Source organism: Oreochromis aureus, linkage group 7 (genome assembly GCF_013358895.1).
Source record: "Oreochromis aureus strain Israel breed Guangdong linkage group 7, ZZ_aureus, whole genome shotgun sequence".
Lineage (NCBI taxonomy): Eukaryota > Metazoa > Chordata > Actinopteri > Cichliformes > Cichlidae > Oreochromis > Oreochromis aureus.
This window is the reverse complement of record NC_052948.1, coordinates 11812146-11835726: the sequence shown is the minus strand read 5'-3', so window position 1 is coordinate 11835726 and position 23581 is coordinate 11812146. Positions and strand designations below refer to the sequence as shown.

The 23581-nt window shown below is 39.5% G+C and overlaps 1 protein-coding gene across 6 annotated transcripts in view; it reads left to right on the top strand.

Annotated features, from left to right (window-relative positions):
• The window catches only part of slco3a1 (solute carrier organic anion transporter family, member 3A1), a 36199-nt gene that overhangs the window by 5224 nt on the left and 7394 nt on the right, over positions 1 to 23581 (top strand). For all 6 annotated transcript variants that reach the window (XM_039615367.1, XM_031731237.2, XM_039615368.1 and 3 more), the window contains exons 3-7: positions 1318 to 1774; positions 20962 to 21060; positions 21152 to 21424; positions 22416 to 22580; positions 22679 to 22877. In XM_039615367.1, coding sequence (XP_039471301.1) covers positions 1318 to 1774; positions 20962 to 21060; positions 21152 to 21424; positions 22416 to 22580; positions 22679 to 22877 — 1193 coding nt within the window. The remainder of the gene's footprint in view (positions 1 to 1317; positions 1775 to 20961; positions 21061 to 21151; positions 21425 to 22415; positions 22581 to 22678; positions 22878 to 23581) is intronic.

Here is a 23581-nt window from a genome sequence, read left to right as displayed (position 1 = left end):
ATTGTGCACAGGTAAATAAAGTAAAGATAATGCACCCTGTAAACCCACAGATACAGATTTCAGTTCACTTTTAGGAGGACACAGTGTGTTGAGCTGTCACTGAAAGGACAGCTGTGGAGGAAGTGTAGGTGCTAAATACAAGAAAAGCTGAAAATATATTCTATGTTCTACTGTTTAAAAAAAATAAAAAAAAAATAAAGCTGATGCTTCACTCTGATTCCTCCTGCAAACCAAACACTTAAAATGTACAGCATCAAGGTAAAGAAAACATTCAAGTGTGTTTGCATCACGGAAGAAAAGAGCAGTTTTGTTCAATCATTTCCACATTTAAGCCTTAAGCACAGAGCCTCTTGGAGCCACAAAGATTATGTCTGCATTAAAACTGCTTATAAACCTAAATCAACTGTGTACATTAAATCACCATAATTGGGGAAAAAAATGTGTAAAATGCTCCGGGAGCAGAAACCACAAGTTGGCTGGTGGGGCCCTCTTTTCAGAAGAGGATGTTTGTGTTAGTAAGATCTTTTCTTTCTTTTTTTTTTAGTAACTCAATCAAAACTCCTTCATAGTGGCAGTTGGGAAAAGGGAAGTAGTTGTGCCCTTTAAAGGACAGTTTGAGCCAAATATATAAATAGCATTTTATACTCTGTAAAATGTGCCACTGTGGTTCACATTGCTCAGAGAGACTGTTCCCACAGATCCGTCTTTACTGAAATATCATGGCATGCACATGTCTAACTAAATTTAAAGTGTTATTTGTCCGTCTCTGTATATCCTGACTATAAATGTGGCCTCACAGTACTTATTCCCTGACCTCTGAATCGCATCTGACAAACAGGGTTGCCAAAAAACTATCCTATACAACCTTTCTGTTGTGTTTGCTTAGTTTAGAAGTTACTGGTAAGCTCTAACTCTTGCTCTGGATGACAGCTGGTGAACGAGAGAAGCAATGGAAGTAAATGTTGCTGTGCCCAGCTAATCAGAAACAGAGGCCTGTTGCCTGGGAGGAGCCACAGCGTGGAACATCTGAACAGCTCGTTATTCAGGATGTTCCAGTAGAAAGGCACACTTTAAAGCAATGTGACTGATGATGATGGAAACACGTGATTTGTACCAGAGCACATGAAACAATCAAGCACAGGCCCCATTTAGATCCACTAATAGTTAATGTGTGTTTTATGTTTGAATAATCATGCTTCCTTAATGGCTTTTGTTTTAAAATCTAGATATGTATTCCACATTTTTTTGTTCATTCCAGATTATTCACATGGCCCCACATTTTACTTATTTGTTCCTTTTTTTTGTCCTTTTTTTTAGGTGAGTGTGTTGACCACCCTGGAGCGGCGGTTCAACCTACAGAGTGCCGACGTCGGAGTGATAGCCAGCAGCTTTGAGATAGGCAACCTGGCACTTATCCTGTTTGTCAGCTATTTTGGGGCCAAAGCACACCGGCCCCGTCTGATCGGCTGCGGTGGCATCGTCATGGCACTTGGCGCTCTGCTCTCAGCTTTACCCGAGTTTCTAACAAATCAGTATGAGATAGGGGAAGTGTGGAGGACTAATGAGGGTCGGGATTTTTGCTCCAACAGTAGCAGTTCAGTGGCTCAGCAAGCTGAGAAAAAAATATGCGACAACAAGGCCAACACCAACATGATGTACCTGCTGCTGATCGGAGCCCAGGTCCTGCTGGGGATTGGAGCCACGCCAGTGCAGCCCCTGGGGGTCTCCTATATCGATGATCACGTAAAGAAGAAAGACTCCTCACTTTATATAGGTGAGCCATATTAAAAATTCTTAGTGTCTTATGAAAGGAAGAAACATGTGGCTGAATGGATGCTCTTTTTGAGCAACACATTGATTTCCCTAGGAAATGCAACCTCGTGTGTTTGTTCATCGCCATCAGGTCTAATGTTTACATAGCTTAAGTCAACATATTATGCATGTGCACTTCTGCTGCACACCATCTCCCTTTGTTCCCAACACAGGCCTGTTCATGCGAGTGCCAGGTGAGCGCATCTTGGAGCTGTTTAAGCTCCATTGCAGTGGTTTAAGTGGTAAAGAGGCCAGAAATGGGTGAAATGTGTCGGTCTGCTGTGTTTGCGCTCCTCTCTCAAATCCAGGATGCTGCTGATGTGGCTAGGTTTAAGGTGAATTCAGAGTGCTTTCTGTGCAAAAGTTTGAATTCACAGTAGCTGTTCAGAGATTAGAGAACAACTAAATCTGAGGCCTTACAATTTTTAAATTTGACTAGTGAGGTTCTTGCTATATATATATATATATATATATATATATATATATATATATATATATATATATATATATATATATATATATATATATATATATATATATATATATATATATATATATATATATATATATATATATATATGTATGTGTACATATATATCATACAGAATTGAAAATAAGTTTGTCAGTGTATTCATTAAAAAAAAAAAGGTTTCATTGACTAATAGTTATGATTAATCTTTCCCTTTACATGTGAACCACAGGCAAAAATCCCAATCAGTCTGTCTCTGTTTTGACTGGGCCTGTAATTTGTTATCCAGATTGAAACATCAACCTTTGATAGAGTGCATGAGATGTGTCTGAATAGCAGGCAATGTTTGTTATCAGTGTGCAGCAGAGACAATGAGAGCCTGAATGTAGGATGAGTTCAGGCTGGTACACACCCTTCCTGATACATTTGCACAGCAGCGTGCTGTGTCACTCCAATACAGATGTGACCTGTGGACAAAGCCAGCAGTGTGCTTTGTAATCTCATGGCCAAAGCTGATGTTCTTGATTTCCAGTCATTGTGTTTATTTCAACATGTTTTTATATATTTTTTTTTTTAAAAAGCACATTGTCAGGATCTCTATGATTTCAAACAAAGCTCAGAGTATCACAAAAGGCTTTGACATTTTCGCACCACAGTGTCGGTGCATGTAATCGGTTTATAGTGGGAAGTGGACTGTGAGTGATTGAAGTTTGGGAGGCACAGGGGGGAGAGATTTGGTCCTGCCTTCCTCTGATAAGCTGCTAGGAGAGCTGGAGGAAAAACAAGCGGTGAGCAGCGAGGAACAATGTGGTATTGAGTCGTGCTCAGCTGATTGTCCTAATCCTTCTGCTGCAGGCTTGTCATGTGCCCCCAGCTCCATGAATGGTGTATATTGTCTGAATTTCCTTTCATATTTTGTAACATTTTTTGGATTATTCATTCAGTTTACTTCAGCAATAACATTGTTGAGAAACCCACCAAGTTGTGTTTCATAAGTCTTTGTTGTTCTTCCACTGTGTTTGGTTATTTACTGCAAATTAATTAATTTTAAACAGGTTCTGTGGCCAATGTCTTTAGCTTCAGTTTAGCTTCAGTCAGCTCCTTACACACCAGTGAAGATCATCTGTGTAGAAAACGAACAAAAGCAGAATACATACTATACCTTAAATTGGCAATAGTAGAAACAAAAGATTCTTTAGTTTCTTTTATTGACACATATACATACATAATCAATCACTTGGTTTAATAGATAAAAACTATTGACAAAACTAATTGGCAACAAGAAAAAACAAAGTAGAGAAGTAAAGATGGCAAGGATCCATCACTTTGTGAAATAATTAATGAAAAAATGGTTTAGCAATTTAACTTCCAGCTTCTTCAAAGCTGGATCATATGGATCATAGACCATCAAGTGAACATTGCAAGATTATTTAATAAAAAAATGCTTTATTTAATACTTTAACACCTTTCCAATTCTAATCTTTTTCAGGCTATTTAACCTCTGCAGAAAGGTTTGCAGAGAGTGTTTTGTTGAAGTTTTGATGGGGAGTTTAGGCTTGGTTTTTAGGAAATGATCACAACATAAAGAGCACGCCTTTCAAGTCTGGAACAATAAAACCTTACTTTTAACACGTAGTTCTCACAGCAGTGGCAGGCAGATATGTTAGCACACACAGTAAAGCTTCCTCTGCAACCACTGCTGTCTCATTTTCAGCAGAATGATGATACATTAACATGCTGTGTAGACTTGGACACTTTCACACTTGCAAGTGTTAACAAATAGTCAGGATTTAAAGCAGAAGAAATATGTTTTTATGTATTGTTTAATTCACTATCATATCATTTTAAGCTCAGCACCGGTTTGAAAAATATCGGTACAATTAATGATCCTAATCTGTAAGTGATGGTGTTTTTATCTCAGCACAGCTGTTACCTGTCACGGTTGTCAAAGCATATTTCCACCCAGTGATGAGTTATTGTTAAGATTAGAGTCTGAACTAAACAGCCAGGTGACGAGCACATGCCTTTGAAGAGGGCAGGGATCACGCCATGTAACAGTACAGTGGTTCAGGGAGAGCGTAGCATAGAGGCCTGGAGAGGAGCCATAATTACAGAGTTAGGCAGGAATGCCAACCAGCCAGCAGTGAGGTGGGTCTGACTGGGCCGGGACGCACACGCATACCACACAGGCCTATGAAAAACAACTCCTCGAGAGGCTCTGTCTTCCTCCTTTTACTGTGTACACTGCAGCAGACATGTGTCTCTACTCTTTTAACAACTGTAAAACACACTAAAGGCTGGTCTGTTGTGACTCTTCAGAGAGCTTTTTGGTCTCTTTCTGATTATGATATGTTTTCTGTCATTTTTAATAGATTTTCTTTTGCTAAGCCTCCATTCGTAAGTGGTAGGCTACATGTTCTACTTAAAAGAAAGTACCTAAGTGTTCTGAAGAAGTCAATTTGAATCACGTTGCCACCGCAGAATCAAGCATCATCAGGTATTTTATTGGATGCTGTTGTCTTGGTTTGTTTTCCAGCCTAGATGTAGCCACTGGTCGCTGGCCAAAGGAAATAAATATGATTGGACAGATTGCGTCAACAGGATCTCTATTCCCACTGCTCCATGACCTTTTACTATTCACTTCTAAATTTGGCTCTTCCCACAGGACCCCCAACTGCATAAATCCACTGTCCAGGACAGTCACACAGAAGCCTCTAGAGCTGATGTTGTGTCTTACTGACTTCACACAGCTGTCTATTTAGGTGTCAGAAGTTTTAAACAGCCTCTTATTACGTCATCATAATGTAAAGCAAGCAGTGCCTGCCGTATAGTACACACAAGGGTTGAGTGGAAGTATGAAATGGATCTAAAAACAAATGATGTAGTTATTTTAGGATAGTGAATCAAACTTCCACTTCTATCATTTCTGGAGCTAGACAACTAATATGGCACATTCAGGAAGAAATTTGTAGGTTAAAATTATTTATTTCATTCAGTGCTCATTGTCTTTGCAGTTCAAATGTCTTTGTCTGTCGGCATAGTGAGAGAACGTTTGTGTATGCCCTATTGGCCACAGTCATCACTGAAAACATTATGAAAACACTATTAGGAATAGCGGTTTGTTAGCTAGCAATCTGTGGTCTCTGTGATTTTAATCTGCTAACAAACATCACAGTCTGTGATTCATACAGTTATAAGCACAAATTTGTTCTCAGTCTAAGCTGTGGATAGGGAAGTTCCTGGTGACTAATTTCCTAATTGAGTAAATGGGAGGGAAAAAAGTCAGAACAAATCTACAAGTCTAAAAGTTACAAATAGTCAAAATGGAGTTCAGTTGAACATGTATGGTTAAAAATTGTTCATACAAATATTCCATGTATAATCACAGACACAGTAATAGATTAGTTCGCTGAGTGTGGTTAATTGGCAGTGCTAGCACCATAGATTATATGGCTGCCACAAACATCCTTCTTTCCCTGCTGGAAAGCTTCCTCGCACCCGTATAGAAAGTGTTTACGCATTACTGTAGTGATTATAGGTTTTGGGGGTTGGGTTTCTTACAGCCTACATACAAACTTTCCATCACTAGATCAATTCTATCTTATTCTATACCGCTAAACTGTGGTGGTCTGTGTGGCTGTCACCTGTTTTATTTTCCACTTGTTGCTTGTGTACAACTTCCTTTCACACAGAGAGGTGTTTCTATCTCCTTTTGACAAAGAGCTGTGGCAAACTTTTACAGCCACATCATACAAAAGAGACTTCTACCTGGAAAGTCTTAAAAAAAATGTGTTTCCTGACTTTGTACTTTCCTTCCAATCACTTTTTTGTACTTTATCTTCAGACCTCATTACTATCTAGGGCAAAATGTAGTGCTAATTTATTCAAACCTATATATTTTATCATTACAATTTTACAATTTTTGTTTACTTTAGCCCCTCAGAGATAAATTTAGCTTCAGGTTTGTTAAGAAAACTGAGTGGTTGCAGTGACAACGGTCTCAGAGGGATCCTCGAGAAACTTGTCAACATTCCTCCTAAAATGCTTTGAATCCAAACCACTGCTGTGGTAGGGCGTTTATATAAGCTACTTAAAGTCGCATGGTAATGTCATCTTGAAGGATTAGATCCTAAATGGGTTTTTCCATCCATGCTATAAGCTGCATGCAAAGTTTGCCTAGCAACACTAGTTTGGTTTATCTCAAGACGATAAATAGGGTTGCAGTAACCTTTCATCAATGAGCTGCTGCTTCCCTGCATCACTGTAATGAACACTATCTGTCCGCCATATGTGACAGCATGCAACCGTCTGCTGCTCTACAGGCTGATTGGCATAGAGGAGTTTACAGTGCATTGAGTTGCAGGCCCTGATACAGTGTACACCCCCTGCTCAGTTACTTCTAGTCTGGTTCTAGAGGCTAGAGAGGGCAATGAACACGAGATTATCTTGTATCCAACCGGTCAACAACATGCGGTCCTAGAGCTAATCACTAATTATCCCTGAATACTCCGAGTGGCACGTCAAGTAAGAGTCAGAGAGGAAGCAAGCAGACATAGTGCAGAGCAGAGGGAATCTGCATCCTTAACAGTGCTCCAGTTTTGGTAAATGGGGAAATCACTATAATTGATTAGCAACTTGCCCTGAGTGAAAGGTTCATTAAATTTGTGTAAAAGGAGTTGTTTGATGCAAGTCTTCTGCCATTCCTGCCTCTAATGAGGTCATTTCTCAGGCCCGTGCAGCGACAAGACAAGACATACTGATCAGTTAATAGTTTTAGATTTTGTATGAGCTGCTGTTTGCAGACAATGAGAGCTGATTAAAGAGTTTGTTTATCTAGAGGAATCAAATGAGGCCAGTTTGAAAAATTTTCTCATAATGTTTCATTAACCTCACACTGGTGTGAATTTGGCACAAGGGGTGATTTGTAAAATTCCATATTTCTGCTGTGTAGTAGGAGCACTCGTCATCTAAAGTGAATCACCTCCCTGTCAATCTGTTGTTTTTGTGTTTAATATTGCACTCATACTGTGATTATTCCACTTTATGTCTGGCTGGGCCGATCAGATGTAAAGATAAACAGTTTCACTTGTTAACAACTAAATTGTTGTAATTTAATTACATTTACAAAGTTTAAAAGGAATCAAATAAAAAAATAAAACAAAGGATAAACACCTTAAAATGTGTGAAAAATACTGTAAGTAGAGTTATTGAGAGAAGAAACAATTAGGCAGTTAATGAGCATTCAATAGACAGTTACTATATTGATTCTCCACGAGGCTCCTTTACAGTGCTGTGCACCTTCAGAGCAACTCTATCACGCTAACGTGAGTCCCATCCTTAACCTTTAAGATTAAGGTTTCAAGAGAGATTGTCATACAAAACTGAACAAATGGGCAAGACAGTAGGTTCACCCTTCTAGCTGCTTGTTCCCGACACAGTCATGCAACACACATCTGCAGAGTTTGACCAATCTGTGACTGTTTTTTTTTTAATAGTTCTGCTGATGGCGAAAGACCTTTTACAGTCTGCAATTGCACCATCAAGGAGTGAAAAAAAGTGTACATTTGGCCTTTAAAAAATAGGTCAGATGATATGGATCATCACAGGATTGCATGATATGAAAGCCTTATCCTCTGTCACTGAAACCTACAGTCATACACCGACACTCCTGGCTGTAACCCATCTGATCTTATTATTCATTTTTTCATTATTATCTCTATTGTATTTTTAGCACCCTGCTGTATTCACAGCCACTGTTTTGGTCTGAACATGCTTGTGACACCTTTTCCTCTTCATCACGAATCCCTGCCGACTCTGCTGCCAGGCAGTCTTCTAGAGGCAATCTGGGTCAGGCACCGTCACTGCTGATTAAAAAGGGGATTTTTTTGTCATCCATTGAGGGAGGAGCACTGGGATAAGAGGTGGGATGAGACAGATCATAAACACAGCAGCATCAACAGACTGTTGCCACAGAAATGTCCAGTTGTTAGGCTTCTGTTTTTTTTGGGGGGGAGAGGATGTGGAATTTTTCCTATCCTGCTGCAGTGATGGATACAGCCACTAGTCTGATCTTAAAAACAAAATCCCACACAGATACACCTTTGACTTTCCATACCTGTAACTGTCCTTTTTAAAAACTTTATAGCAAGTCCTCTCCTTGGACAAGGTCTTACATGGATTCACATGGCTTTACCACAAATCCCAAACCTCATTGATTGAGTGGTGCGTAAGTGGTTGCTCTGTGGGCTCCTAGGATTACACAGAAGCATGTTCAGCACTTAATCCCCATATCAGTGATCGCAGAGACTGAAGGATAACAGTGCCTAATTAAATGGACTCTGATCAATAAGTAGGCATTAATCATAAGTGACTGTTTGACTCAGTCAGCCTTTATTTATTTCTCCAGTCCCACCATGTTATCCTCCTTTCAATAGGTGTTGAATCAGAAGGCTTTCTGTGACACTGCATTAATCTGTATTAATATCTGCATAGAAATATCCAGAATCTGAAAGGGACAAGGTTTTGATTTAGCTTTCTGGTGTCTGTTTCTGATCAAATTTGAACAGGCTTTGGTTTCCTGTTGCTCTCCCTAGAGCAAAATAGGGATTGCATAATTTTTATCTGCGCAAGTTGCACTCCTTAAACCATTTGCTATTTGCAATTTAGCTTCTCCATTCATTAACAATGACCATGAAGACTTCTTGGCCCAGATATCTGCTGGCTATGGTGAGATTTTGGCCGTTGTCCTCAGAGGCTGAGTCAGCAAAATGGCTGATGAATTGCTCATATCCTTCTCCAAAGTAAGAGTCCAGAGTGTATTGTATGATTGATTTCTGTGTTAAGTACTTAAAATTAATTTAAAAGGAAAGTTAAAAAAAATACTTTTTGTCATTACAAATTGAATGTCTTTCGGTTTTTGGACTTCCTGTTTTAAAAACAAGAAACACACGTTTGAGGCTTTGAAAAAATGTCGTTAGTGTTATGTAACACTGTTATGTAATATTTCACACACCAAATGACTAAACATTTATTAATAATAAACAACATCAGTACTAGCAGAAAGATTAAAAGTTTGAGTAGACTTTGTTTGTTAATGCTGTTTCCTAGTTGCACATGTCTAAGATGACCTCGCCCCTCTAAGGTTTCATTTTGACTCAGACTGTAATTACACTGATCTGAGACATTAGTATAAGAGCTAAAATAGTAGTTTGTTCAGACAGTCTATTATCACTTACGGTAAATTCCTTCAGTAAGTAGTCAAATCCCACCTAAAGATGAGGTCACAGATGAGTTCCTCACAGTGCGTTGTACTAACTCTAAAATTAAGAATAAGAGAGCTGGGACAGAGTTTAGAGTCTGGATAGAAATATGTAATTTTTAATGCATCACCAAACACAGTACACACACGTTTTCCTAAACAACTGTTTGTCTGTTGCTGATTTTAGCCATTGCCCGAATGCTTTCTGCCTTTTATTTGTCCTCAAAACACTTCACTCATCATATCTTCCGCATCAGTTCTCCTTTTCCTCAGGATGCAGCACAATTAGTGCTCCATTTTATTTGGTGGCGGACATGATGTTGTACACTTGGCTGTGTTTTTATGTGCCTGCTTCTCCCATCTTCCCGGGGAAAAAAGGAGAGATGGGCTGCTGGCATCTTTATTCTAATAATTAGGCCAAACCACCTGCTGAAGAAGCTGTTACCAGCTGCTGTCAGAGAGTCCAGAACCTCTCTGTGCTCCTCGTCTTCAATAGAGCAGCTGCAGCTCTCCAGCGCAGACCGTATATGCGCTGGTCTTTTTGCCCCTTGCCTTGATCCAAGCAGCCCACAGCCCAACAGTGGAGACTGTGTCTAGCAACGTCTCAGCTCCAGCGTCTAAAAGCTGATTACAAACAGATCACTGTATGACCGGGCGTCACTCTGTTACATTAACTCCTACACACCATCTACCCGTCATTCTCTCCCTCTGTCTCTTTGTGTCTCTCCTCCTCTGCTGACCCTGCGTTCACAGACTTTGCAGTCTGGCCGAGTCCTCTGAGCTTCTAGCGTCACATCAGTAGTATGTTTGAAAGCATGCCCAGTCTGCTTATGTAATCTTACAGCACAGAAACACCATCATTATTGTTGTAATAGCATTCAAAGCATCCATTACCCAAATATTTGGAAATTGCTATCCTGCAATTTCCAGAAAAGGCCTTACTGATCATTATGCTGATAATGGCATGGTTAATAACATTGTTTAACTAATTGGGAGTGTGGATTTAAATCCATAGGACATGAAACAAAAACAAATGCACCTTGGTCAGATCCAGCTAATACTGGTGCCATTTAGGTTAATGAGGGCTTTCACTGCTTCCTGGAACAGTTTAATGACATAAGGTTAATTGGACTCAAAGATTAAGTTACTGCATTTCAGGCTAAAGTAGCGTACTGTCATTGACCTGCGAGGTGAAAGAAAAGACAGATTATAGACACACTGAGAGCAAGCCTCCTGGATTATGAAGTAGAACTGTATGTGGGAGGACTTCTCATCAGTGTTGGCTGTAGGTTTGGAAATTTGCCCTCTAGAATCAAAAAATGAATGCATCAAATCTTCAAAATGGGGCTAAAATATGAAAATGAAAGCTCCATGTAAAGACATTGGTTTGTGAACTTTTACCAATGTACTCTTGAAGCCTCAGTGGTGAAATGAAATACAACTTTTAAAAACAATCATTCCCATTTTTAACTTCTTTCACCTCTGGCTAGGCCTTTTTAAAAATGTATTTTCCATAGTCCAACATGTATCTGTAAGGAGACACAGAGGCTATGAACACAGTTTTTTTCTCTCCCGAAAGGTTTAATATGATGGCCTCACTCCGTTTTATATAATGTATGAGGTCCAGATGAGGATTTTTTTTTTTTTTTTTAGATTAAAAACGCATTTATTTCCATGACAGGACTACACTGTTCCAGCTCTGTCTTGTATCTCACTCGATAAAAGGCTTTTTCTTTTTCTTTTTTTCTTTTACCATCCTGCTGCACAGCGTTTTACTTAAATGATTTTTCTCTGTATTGTCATCCGAAGGGAAGTGGCAGCTCAGCTGTGCCAGCCTCTGAATTATAAAAGAGGATAAAGATCTGTCTGACACGGATAATATATCATATAGTATATAGTTTTTATACCTCTTAGACATGTAACGGTTTGTATGAACATAGTAAAACAATATAGAATATAAGCAGGACAGCTATAAGTGGTGATTATTTTTTTTAGTTTACAATATATCAGTGAGCCTATCTGACCAGCAACCTCAAGCTCAGTGATATTCAATTTTAGTTTATACAAGAGAAAAGAAGCACATTTGAGTTGCCTGAATATTTGAGGGTTTTGGTTGAAGGTACAGTTAGTTGGGGGTTTTTTTGTTTTGTTTTGTTTTTTGGTTTTTTTGGTGGTCCTCCTATATTATATAAAGATTATTTTACTCATATACACTGATTAGTGTGTAATTATATCTAACAAACTTATAATTCATCCATTAAAAATATGCAGGTGTGTGCGCTGGTTTGTGGAAGCTGCCAAAAGTTGCCTTGCCAACTTGAATACAGTGGCCGAGATGGACATCAGTATTTCGCCTAATTATGTTTTATATATGTGGCTCACGGTGAGACCGCTCACATGTAGTATGACGTAGTACACCAAAGGTGGAGGAGAAGCGTTCCTGTGGCATGGAGGGAAATGTTAATTTGTTTCTGGACCATCAGACTCATCAGCTGTCTGAAATATCAGGAGACAATAGAGTGATAACGCGAGGATGTGTAGCCTTTCGCGAGGCCCTATTTAGGCCACGACCTATCTGGGCTTAAATTGAGCCAGAGTCCGGATTAACGTGACGGGGTGTTGAGGGAAAAAGACCTGCTGGAAAGCTAGTGTGTCAGCCGGGTGAAGGTCTAGCGGTGCTCTGCAGTAACCTCCCCACTCATCCTCAGGGTCAGAATGCTAATAGTATTAAACGTGTCCTCAAGCTGCAGTTTCTGTGTAGCAACCATATGTCAGTCAGTGAAACCATTTACACACACAAGCAGCTGTTTTTATATCAGATCCCAGCTGAGTTGTGCGCAAAGGGTTGGCCTCAAATTTGACATGATTTGACGTAAGCAGAAGTTAAAGTAGGATGATCCTGATGTAATGGCATTTGAATGTGAGTTGAGAGCCTACTTTGAGCTGAGGCTTTTTATTTAGGTCATCGCTGTGTAGAGTTAACAGGTTATTATTGGGTACAGCTGACTAACAAACTGACTCTGTTTCTCTCCTCCAGCTTTAACGGAAAGTTGAAGTCAGTTGATCAGAAAATTGATTAAGTTCAAGTTCAACTTTAGTGATTTTTTTTTTTTTTTAAATTCTCCTTCCTCTTGAATAAACCATCTAAATATCCTCTGGGATAACTAGAAAATAATTAATAGACATTTGAAAGTTTGTAACTGTCTGGATTTTGGAAAGTTAGTGAGACTTCCTGCTTATAGCAAATGCTTTGAGAAGTGATGCTGACGTCGATACTAAAAGCTGGGTGGGTAGAAGCTTCGCTTCCTGTGGGGAAAGCTGTCTTCTAATTCTGTTAGTACTTACTTACGGATAGCTAAAGATTTGGTGACCATTAATCGCCTTTGTACCTCATCAAAATAGGCTTCACCTCAGAGGCGACTATGGCATGACTTACCTGTTAGTAGTAATCCTGTTGGCATGAGGGAGGCTGGGTTTACATAACAGCGATCAGTATAAGGTGGTGTCCCTCTCTTTGCATCTTTGTAACATGTTTCATACTTAATGTTTAAACCTTAACTTGTGTCTTAACACAATTTATTTTGCCTAAATTAGAAATGTTCCTCTCTGTCAAGTGTTAGTGGTATCATTTTAAAGATGCTAGTGGAATGTTGCTTCACACACATAATCTGTGAGAAATGAACAATAAGAATTTAGTTCCCCTCAGAGTGCCTGAAAATGGATAGCTGATTGAGATCAGATGTGACTTTTTTTTTTTTTTTTTTTTTTTTTTTTTAAGAAGAAGAACACGGAAGGAAAAAAAAATTCTGGTCAAACAGATAAGACACTGCGAGCTCCTTTGTGTTTAAAGTTTTCCTTATCTTTTAATTATTTATTTATATTTTCAGAAAATTGGTACCGTAATGAGTCATTATCATAAAAACAAACAAAAACAAAAAAAACATCCTGCAGGCGCTGGTACAGCATGGCTGTCTGTGTTATTGGCAGAGATATGACGCAGTAAAACAAGAACCAGAAACGTTGTTACATGAAAACGCTTGAGTAACTTTTTACTCCTAAATGATTCAGGACCTGATTTCTGGATGTGCTTGCTTTCAAAGTATTACAGGAAAATTGCAACGTCTTGTGAATTGCGTAAAATGTCTGTTTTTATTACAGCTCATGTCTAGATGGTGGTTGAAAAAGTCTGTATTTAGTAATGACAAACTGAAGCCACACACCAACTAGAGACATGATTCTGCTCTGAGGTCAAAGTTGGAACAACACACTGATGCACATCCCACACATTTATCTGGAGATACACAGTACGTGTATTTCACAGCAGCCATGGTATGAAGGGTGAACTCAGGTGTTACTAATGACATTAATTAGGCTCTGTTCAGCTTGGGCACAGTCTTCATTAATATAATTAGTAACACCTGTGTTTAGGGCAGGCGACAGCATTGAGTCCTCGTTGTTGCTATCATCATTCTTAAATTGAGTACGTTGAGGTTGTAACTCTTGGCTTTTCCAAAGTTTGAAAGATTTTAACTGGCATTTAACCAATGTACTAGATAAAAGATTATGAGGACTCACGAAAAGACACAAAGCAGACTGTGTGCAGTAGCTGCCCCTAACTTACTTCCTGTCTAGCTTGTAGTCAGCTGTCTGACCAGGCAAGAAGAAGGGCCATCAATTTGTGAATGAGGTGGGACAAAAGGGCACAGGATTATCAAGACCCCTGGTGAAGTGTGCTGAAAGTTTCTTAAATTTGTCTATCACAGCCCTTTAAAGCGAACTGTATTTTATGATTTTGCCTATTACAACAATAACAGCTAACCTCAGCCAGCTAGCTATGATTAACTAGCATGTATCCCAGGCCAAACAATCCTCCACCGCTTGTAGCAGGTTGGACCCCCCTTTTCCTTTCAGAAATGCCTCAGTTCTTCATACGATAGATTCAGCTAGGTGCTAACCACAGTTTCCTGTTCTCAGCTTTCAGGCGTGGCACCCAGTGTGGTCTTCTGCTGCTGTATCCTATCTGCTTCAAAGGTTCAAGTGTTACATTCAGAGATGCTCTTCTGCATACCCTGATATTAATGAGTGGTTATTTGAGTTGACTTCCTGTCAGCTGAAGGTAGTCCGATCATCTCACCTCTGGCATCATCAAGGCATTTTCCTGCTAGAAACTGCTGCAGGATTTATATTTACATTTCAATTTAAATCCAGCCATTCTACTGTAAAGCCAGCAGATCAGCAGTTTCTGAAGTACTGAGACCTGTCCACCTGGTACCAATAACTATGCAGCATTCAGAGCCACTTAACTCATCTTTCTTCCACATTCTAAAGTGTGGTTTTAAGTATGGCAGGTCAAGTCTACATATCTAAATGCACTGAAGATCTGTCATGTAATTGGCTGATTAGATAATTGCATTAAGTCAGTTGAACAGGTGTACCTAATAAAATGTCCAGTGAGTGTATATATCTACTAAAGCCACATTCAGCCATTCAAACAGCACTTTGCTCTATGCCTTTAAGTGCTTTCTAACTATCTCACACACTCAAACTCAGAGGGATGCATCAGAAGCAATTTAAGATTCACTATCTTTTCCGAGGTTGCTTGGGATCAAACCACTAACCCACTGATTAGTAGACGATTCGATCTACCTCCGCTGCTGCTTAGTTAGATGATTTTAAAATGGAATTCATATACGGGAACTTTGTACCACACAACTATACAACTGTTATCTCATTAATAGTTTACTTCAGCCCTGGACTGTCACAACACTTAGCACTCTGTGTACACCAAGTCACTTTATTACACCATCTACTGCTCTCTGTTATACTCAACCACTTTAATTCCATCTGACATTAGCTCTGCTTGTTTTTCATGCAGCCATTTTTATTGTGTTATCTTGCTTTATTGAATCTATTAAGGCATTTTTTTCTTCGTAGAGCCTCTTCGTTATACATATTCAATTTCTTACATAGTGTTTTGTTGTGTTTCTTTTATTTATTTATTTTACTTATCATTGTACTTTATTTAGAATTTTATTTACTGAACTCTTTTATTTTACTTTTAGAAGGTCAGTAAGTAGAAAAAATATTTGGTGTAATTTCTATCTTATTGGGCTATTTTCTTTTTTTGCTTTTTAAAAAAATTTTTCTAGTTCATTTTTTATTCTTTTGCTCATTTCCCCTTTTTTTTGTTATTTTTACAGTGTTTGGTTTCAGTTTAGTTGTAGTCTTTTAATCTTTCAAATATGGATGGTATTTTTAAGGGCAAATGGGGAAAAATTACAAAATCCAAAATGGGTATTACAATGCTTTTAGTTGACTCTGTCACATAGATGTCCCAGTCTACACATGCATCAGTGCATACTCAGGCTAGTTGTGTTCACACTTAAACTACAACTAGGGGTCATTTTCACTTTAGGTGAAAATAACTAAAATAACCTTGGTCAGCAAACATTCTACTGGTGACAGCTGAAAACTAAAGTTAAATTAGATAATGCTGCACAAACTAAGCCCTTAGATGTATTTCATGAAGACTTGCTCCTAGAAGTACTTCAGTCCATTGCACAGTAGGAAATTTCATTTCGAAACGGTTTAAAAATTCAATTTTTACAAGTTTTGTGTTGTAGCTGAAGCACATACCTTTTCTTGGGTGTAGTGTGTGACTTTTCTTAGTTAAAATGTCGTATTTGTCTGAATCTATGTCAGAGTGACTGATGCCATCTCACTTCTGTGGAGGAAATTGTCCATGCTCCTCTGACACGTCTGGCCTATTTGAGCATTTCTCAATGTTCTCTAATCTTAAAAATGTCTTTACCCTCCTACCCAGAGGATTTCATGACCTGACAGAGCAGAAGAGGAGGAGAGGTTTTGGTGTGAAGGCAAAGGAGTTTGCAAAGAAAAGCGTCTGGACTTCTTTAAAGAAGTCCAGACGCTTTTCTTTGCAAACTCCTTTGACTACGATGACCTGGATGACTGAGAACCTTCACAGACATTTTGGTGTGAAGGCTCTTACATCTTCTAGTGTGTAAATGTTGCAGTCACTTTGATGTGACCTTGGAATCTTGTGCCTTTTCTTTTCCCCATCTCGACCAAACCTTGGGGTTGAACGCATGTTTAGGTTTCAGATGTGACGAGTTGGGATGCTGGTTTCATCTTTACTGGTCATTCAGCTCATTCAGGTTCAGTCTGGTCTCTTGTAAAAGTGTGACAAGCTGTTGTTTGGCTTCCCACACTACAGTGTCCCTCTGCTGTTATTTAGCTCATGAGATTACTGAGCCTACTTGAGCGGGATTAATGGAGGAGTCGAAGGAACTCTCTTTGTACAGTGAGAGGAGGAAATGAACCAAGGATGGTGCACTTGTCATGGATCTGACATTTCGATTACTCTGTGTGTGTTTAACCTCACAGTGTGCTGGCTTATAATTTCAATACCCAGATTTGTGTGGTCTTAAACTAAACTTTGCAGCTATGGGCTTTTATATGGCATTTTGTCTATGTGAACGGATGCATTATATCTATTGCTCTGGGTTTCATCTGACATTAACCTGAGTGATTGTTATCAAGAGCCTGTCACTACCTTCATCATTTTTGTTATGGTTTAATCTGTGCTTGGTGTTTTAGATACATCATTATAAGCATCTGTAAGACAGAGGCACTAATACATTGTTGTTTGAACGGAAACACTATCAAAGTGTTCAGTTAGTTTGCATCAGGAGATTGCTAAACCACAAGAGTTGCATATGAAATGGTGATTCTGATCTACAGTTTGAATGATGCCTCCTGTTTTTGCGTGAGTATTTTTATATTCAACCCTGGTTTGGGATGCATCTGTGGGTTAATTAATATGGACGTGGCTTTTCTGGCTTTTTCCATTGGTCTCTAAGTCAATTACATGGAGACAAAAACACTAGACCCAAGCTTTGTTATTAAATTACATCAAACATGCTCCCCAGAGAGTATAATTCACAGGGTACTAAAAGGCTTGAGTGAAGTACAACATGAACAAATTGGTTTGTTTTGTACTTATCTTGTAACGGGACAGCTAGAAGGGATAAGAGAGATTACGCTGCGGTTATGTATTGTCCTTCATGCAGGTTTAATGTGCTTAACTTGGGTTTTAGTTTTTACTCCTGCTGAATCATATTGTGGAAAAAATATAATAATTTATAGTCAGTGCAGCTACACTGACTATAAATTATTATATTTTTTTTGTTTTTTTGACCAAAGAGCCAGGGTCTCCATTCAGCTGTAAAAGTAACCAAGTTGTTCTCTTAATGCATCATTATTCCCATTTAGTCTGCTACTTTTTGTACACAGAAGAACTGAAGAAAACAGATGGATTTTGGGGGATTTGGAGGGAGTTGAGGGCATGATTTTTGGCTGTCTAAAACAAGAATTGACAATCAAGAGAGACTCTTTGATTTGGGAAAAAGTCTTCTGACCGTTGATCTTTGGTGACCAAAGACAAAAAGAGTTGCTCAGGAATTTAGGATCCTAAAACTGGAAAAAAAAAAAAAAAAAGTGACTTTTCCAAAGATGAAAGCATACAAAGATGCATCAAAACATCAGAGCCGTGCACAAACTGATGAGATGAACTTTTTTTTTTTTTTTTTTTTTGGATCGTTTTGTTGCAATTCACCCAGTGCTCACTGCAGTGAATACTCTATAGTCTACACAGTTTTGAGCCATCTTACACACTGTGACATATAAAATGGTTGCATTGTCATTGTTTGTGGTGCAGCTCTGAGGAATCTTTAGATAAAAGCATTAAAGCGGTACACAACACAGATATTTGCTGACTTAGTGGTGACGCTCATTAAGGCGGGAAACAGCTAGATTTTGTAGATATACAAACGACCGTGTCTCTAACAGCGGCTCCAATGTGGGAACAATTAGTCACCATGTCAAGAAGTACAAGAAATAAACTGGCACACAAAACATTTTTTAATGCTATTATGCAGGCCAACTCATGACATGCCTGCCTCTGTTGTTATTGACCCCTAACATATAAAAAATGTAAAACCCTACCATTTCAGGTGGGGATTATCTCTGACTTTCAAATTGCACTGCCCTTGTTTCTCCTCCAGAAGCAGCAGATTGATAAGAGGCCACGCTAGATTACTAACCTTTTTTTTTTTTTTTTTTTTTTTCTTCATGCGAGCCTGTGGCTTAAATGTTATCATCAAGATACAGCGTTTCTGAGAGCAACCAAGGGTAGGCAGAGACATTTATCCTCTCAGTGGTTGCTGATTCGTGGACTACTGAGCTATCATCTCCTGGAAGGTGATTTCACTAACTGAATTTCCTCTCTGGGGTTTCCTGTGGTGAAAGCAATTGTGATGTTGCTATGTGAAAGCAACACTTAGTTTCTAAGGAAACGCGAGAGAAATAGTGCATAGGCCTCATTTGCAACCCCACAGGCAAATTTGGTAGTCACGTACTGGTGGCTGCAGTCCTCTTCTGTTTTTTAAGTGCTTTAAGCTAAACTCTTTGTTAGGTATATAGTAAACACTTCCTAATGAGATACAACAACTTCCTCTCTGTGTGTGTGTGTGTGTGTGTGTGTGTGTGTGTGTGTGTGTGTGTGTGTGTGTGTGTGTGTGTGTGTGTGTGAGTTAACAGTTTAAAAAAAAAAAAAAAAAAACTTCTCACATTTGGAAATCTTGCATTCAGACACAGCAAAGGAAATTTGTCAGCCACCTGCCAAAATCTCAGAAAATAGCAGAAGGAATAGGTGAAAACCTGTCATGATCCAGTGCCTCATGACTACATCTGGGTCTTTGTTCATTTCCGTGCTGGTCTGACTGTCAACCACAAATATGTTTCACTTGTATTCTTCAGAACAACAGCCAAATGTTCCCATCACGACTTGAAAGGCTCTTTCTGTTTTGTTTCACTCCTTGTCTTGCTTAAATGAGCCTGTTTATACCACATGAAAATGGAGAAAAGGGTATAGGTAGTAAACCCCACCTAGCAAATCTGTGAGCCATTTCCTTTATGCGAAGAATAAACTATGATGTGAATGAGGCTCATGTGTTGACTCCCTTCCTATGTGGGTGGTCAAGGCAGGAAGCAGGCCTGATGCATTTGCTCTCAGCACAAGCAAAAACACAACTTAGTCACAGTTTCCATGTTTTTTTTTTGTTTGTTTGTTTTGTTTTGTTTTTGTTAAGTGGCTGCTTTTGGCATGCAAACAACATCGTCCTGGTAGCAGAAATATTTTTAATGCCCCTTAAGAGAAGGAAGCAGAATTAGCAGGGATGTTTTCATTTCATTTTGACGGTAATTCGAAACTGCATTTCTTGTGCGCAGCAGTAGTCAAACTTAAACTCGGATCTGGTTTGTCGCAGTACAGCTCTCCACACTCAGGTCTAATAATACCGCAGATCACAGGACAGACTGTCGGGGGGATATTTGTCTCCTAAATTGAGCTTTGAGTCTTCATTATCTCCCTGCAGTCTGAGTCATAGTGCCAGACTTCCACCCCGCTGACAATGCTCTAATGAGGATTTTTAGATCAAGCTTCAAGCTGCCCACTATAAGACTGGGACAGAACCACTGTTTTCCATTGTCAGGTGTGTGTGTTAAGCTGTGAGTTTGATAGGGCTGAGCCATGTGAGCATAACGAACGCAGTCACTGTGTGCTGCCACCAGTAGGATTGTGGTTTTTAACTGACTTGATCTTTCATGACAGCTGAATTGCTTCTGTGTTTGCCGTCATGCTTCACAGTGTACCTACTGGATAGGGCCGCTGAAAACGAACAGAATACTGTGGAAGATTTGCTGTCATTCTATTTTGATACGTTTTGAAATTGAATATCTTCGTGTAGCTGCCCAGAAAAAGTAGGACAATTGCAGGTGTCACTTTTAGGCTCTTAGAACTTGAGCCTTTTGTACTATTTTCAGACCTTTTATGGGCTAAATATTAAATCAGTTTCCATCCATCTGTTTTCTTAACTGCTTCTCCAACTAGGCTGGAGTTCATCCCAGCTGTCATAGGGTGAGTGGTGGGGCCACTACTCATTTGATAAACAAACGAATAGAGTACAGGGAATCAAGTGCCCTCGTGAGGTGTTGTTTGTACTGTATTCTGATTTTCCTAAATCTTGCTCCTCGGGAAGAACACCCTCCATCTTACAAAGTCTAAAACTAACTCTGTAGCTACTTAAAAATAAGTTAAATCTAATGATTTTTAATGAATACAAACTCAAATGAGCAAATTAAATTAATTAAAACTGCTTGATGCTTTCTCATACTATATATCTGTTTACCATAAATGTTTAACTTTACCCAGAACATATTAACAAGACTTTGAGAAAGAAAGCATGTAGGTTACTTTAGGTACTTTTTCCCAGTGTAAAAATATATCCTAGAGTACTGGATGCGTAGAACTCAAACATTAAACTTAATCAATGTTTCTTTGCAGGAATCCTCTTCTCTACACTGGTGTTCGGACCTGCCTGCGGCTTCATCCTTGGATCGCTGTGCACTAAATTCTATGTGGACGCCATCTTCATTGACACCAGTGAGTTGAATGTGTCCCTACTCTGTGATCCTCACGTGTGTTCTTTTTTTGGCATGCACAGTTTATTGACCGACACCATGCCTCTCCGCAGGTAAACTGAACATCACACCAGAAGACCCGCGGTGGATCGGGGCCTGGTGGGCAGGCTTCCTCCTGTGTGGTGCCTTACTCTTCTGCTCTGCTGTCTTGATGTTTGGCTTCCCTCAGTCGCTGCCAGCAAGGGAGCGGGAGGAGGGAGCAGACAGCGAGCAGGTTATGCTTCCTCCCTCTCTGAGCTCAGACTGTGAGACTCCTAAGCCCAGCAACGGAGTCGTAGTTAACCATGAGCCTGCCAATAGCCCCACCTGCTGTCAGCAACTCAGGGGTGAGCATGCAGCATCCAGTGTGGTACTGCAGTTTTTTTGGTTGTTGGTGTTGTGTTTTTTTTAATGCGATCATGTATGAAACAAAAACACACAACATTTTATTTTTTCATTTGTTATATTTGCCAAACGCTATGAAGTACTGACAAAACAGAAGTGCTACAGTCCTCTTTAAATAAAATCTGTTAGTCTGTTAGTATAAATGGTACTAGATTCGTTATAATATCATCCTTTGTAGTATTATGTGTCGTTAAAGATAATCTATGATTCTTTTTCTTATTTTTTACTGTTATAGTGACGAGTGCTCATGTTAAACATGGTCAGATGGTGAGGTCAACATATACGTATATAATCCCTGTAAACCAAAAGCTCCGTTTCAGACTGCTCTAAATGCTCTGTTTCACACATCTATCATTAGTATGGTCATCTCATCTTATGTTCAAACTTGCTGTTTTCAAGGGGCAGCCAATCAGAGTAAAGCTGACTCAAAGAAAAGGAGGCTTGTATGAGACAAAAGATAAACTTAGGAGCTCCTTCAAGGCCCACTATATAATACATAAGAATTGAACTGTAAATCTACTCTAGCTACTGGAGTCTAGTCCCCACAATGCACCATTGCAAGTTGTACTTGTATATATATTTTAATTAACAACAAGTTTGTAAAATTTGAAATATGTCTCATTAAGGGGAAATAAGATACACGTGAAAGAGTATGCAACTTTTAAAAGTAAAATGAACTACTAGAAGAACTTGAACTCTAGTTTTGGATCAGTAGAGTTGGCTCAAAAGTGTCCTTTATTACACAGCTGCAGAAACGGCAAAGCTTTTTTAAGTGACTGAATGATAAGTGGTGTTGTTTCATTTCTAAACACATGTAATCAGTCAGAGCAAGTGCTGAAATAACAAAAAAAGCATCAAGAGAATCTTGTCCCTCGTGCACACTGGTGTGCTAAACCCTCAATGCTCATCTTTCCTCTTTCCTTTTATGACCAGTGATCCCCAAGGTGACCAAGCAACTCCTGTCGAACCCTGTGTTCACCTGCATCGTCCTGGCGGCCTGTATGGAGATCGCCGTCGTAGCCGGCTTTGCAGCCTTTCTGGGGAAATATCTTGAGCAGCAGTTCAACCTCACCACCACCTCTGCAAATCAGTTGTTAGGTTTGTATTCTGTGCAAAAAGTCGCACGTATGCACACTTTTTTTTTGTCTTCCGGACAGGAGTATAATAAACAGATTTGGGCCTATTTTGTTTTTAAGGTATGACAGCTATTCCATGTGCGTGTCTGGGGATCTTCATGGGTGGTCTGCTGGTGAAGAAGCTGAATCTATCAGCGCTGGGAGCAATCCGAATGGCCATGCTGGTCAACCTGCTGTCCACCGCCTGCTACATCTCCTTTCTGTTCCTTGGCTGTGATACGGGTCCCGTCGCAGGAGTGACCATCCCGTACGGCAACGTGTAAGAAAAAATATTCAATATGTAGCATTTGTATTTATCACTTGTTACATCCTCTGCTTAAAAGCATCAGTAAAAAGTGGAGACTGACACCAGAGGGTGTAGAAACACTGGTTTTAAATTACTTAATAACCACAACTAAAAAGTGCAGTGGCATATTCCACACGCCAACCTCAGCCGTGCCTTGATCCAAGGCGAGTAGGGGCTGCAGACTGATGTAACACAATAAATAAAGCAGTTGAAGTAGCTGTCAGCCAAGATCATGTGGAGAGGTGCAAGTTGAGATTATCTTTTACGTGTGAAAGGGGGACAAGTTAGAGCACTGTTGCTCAGTGTGGCATTCTGATCTTCAGGCTTCTGGCTAGGGCTGCCACGATTAGTCGACTAGTCACGATTACGTCGACTATCAAAATCGTCGACGACTGATTTAATAGTCGACGCATCGTTTGAAGCTTTGTAAGATCACAAAAGACGCAGGAATAAGTAGTAGGATTTAAGAGTGTAATAACGGACTGAAACAGAAGATGGCAGCACTGCATGTACAAGGATGCCAGCTGCCGTTACACTCCGAAGAAGAAGAAGCAGCAGTGTCCCAGAATTCATAGCGCGGCCTTGCTCAGTTTTCAACAATGGCGGCAGCTAGTTAGTTTTAATATTACTCTTATTAATCTTTCTGGGTCACAAAATAAACGTTTAACATATTGTCA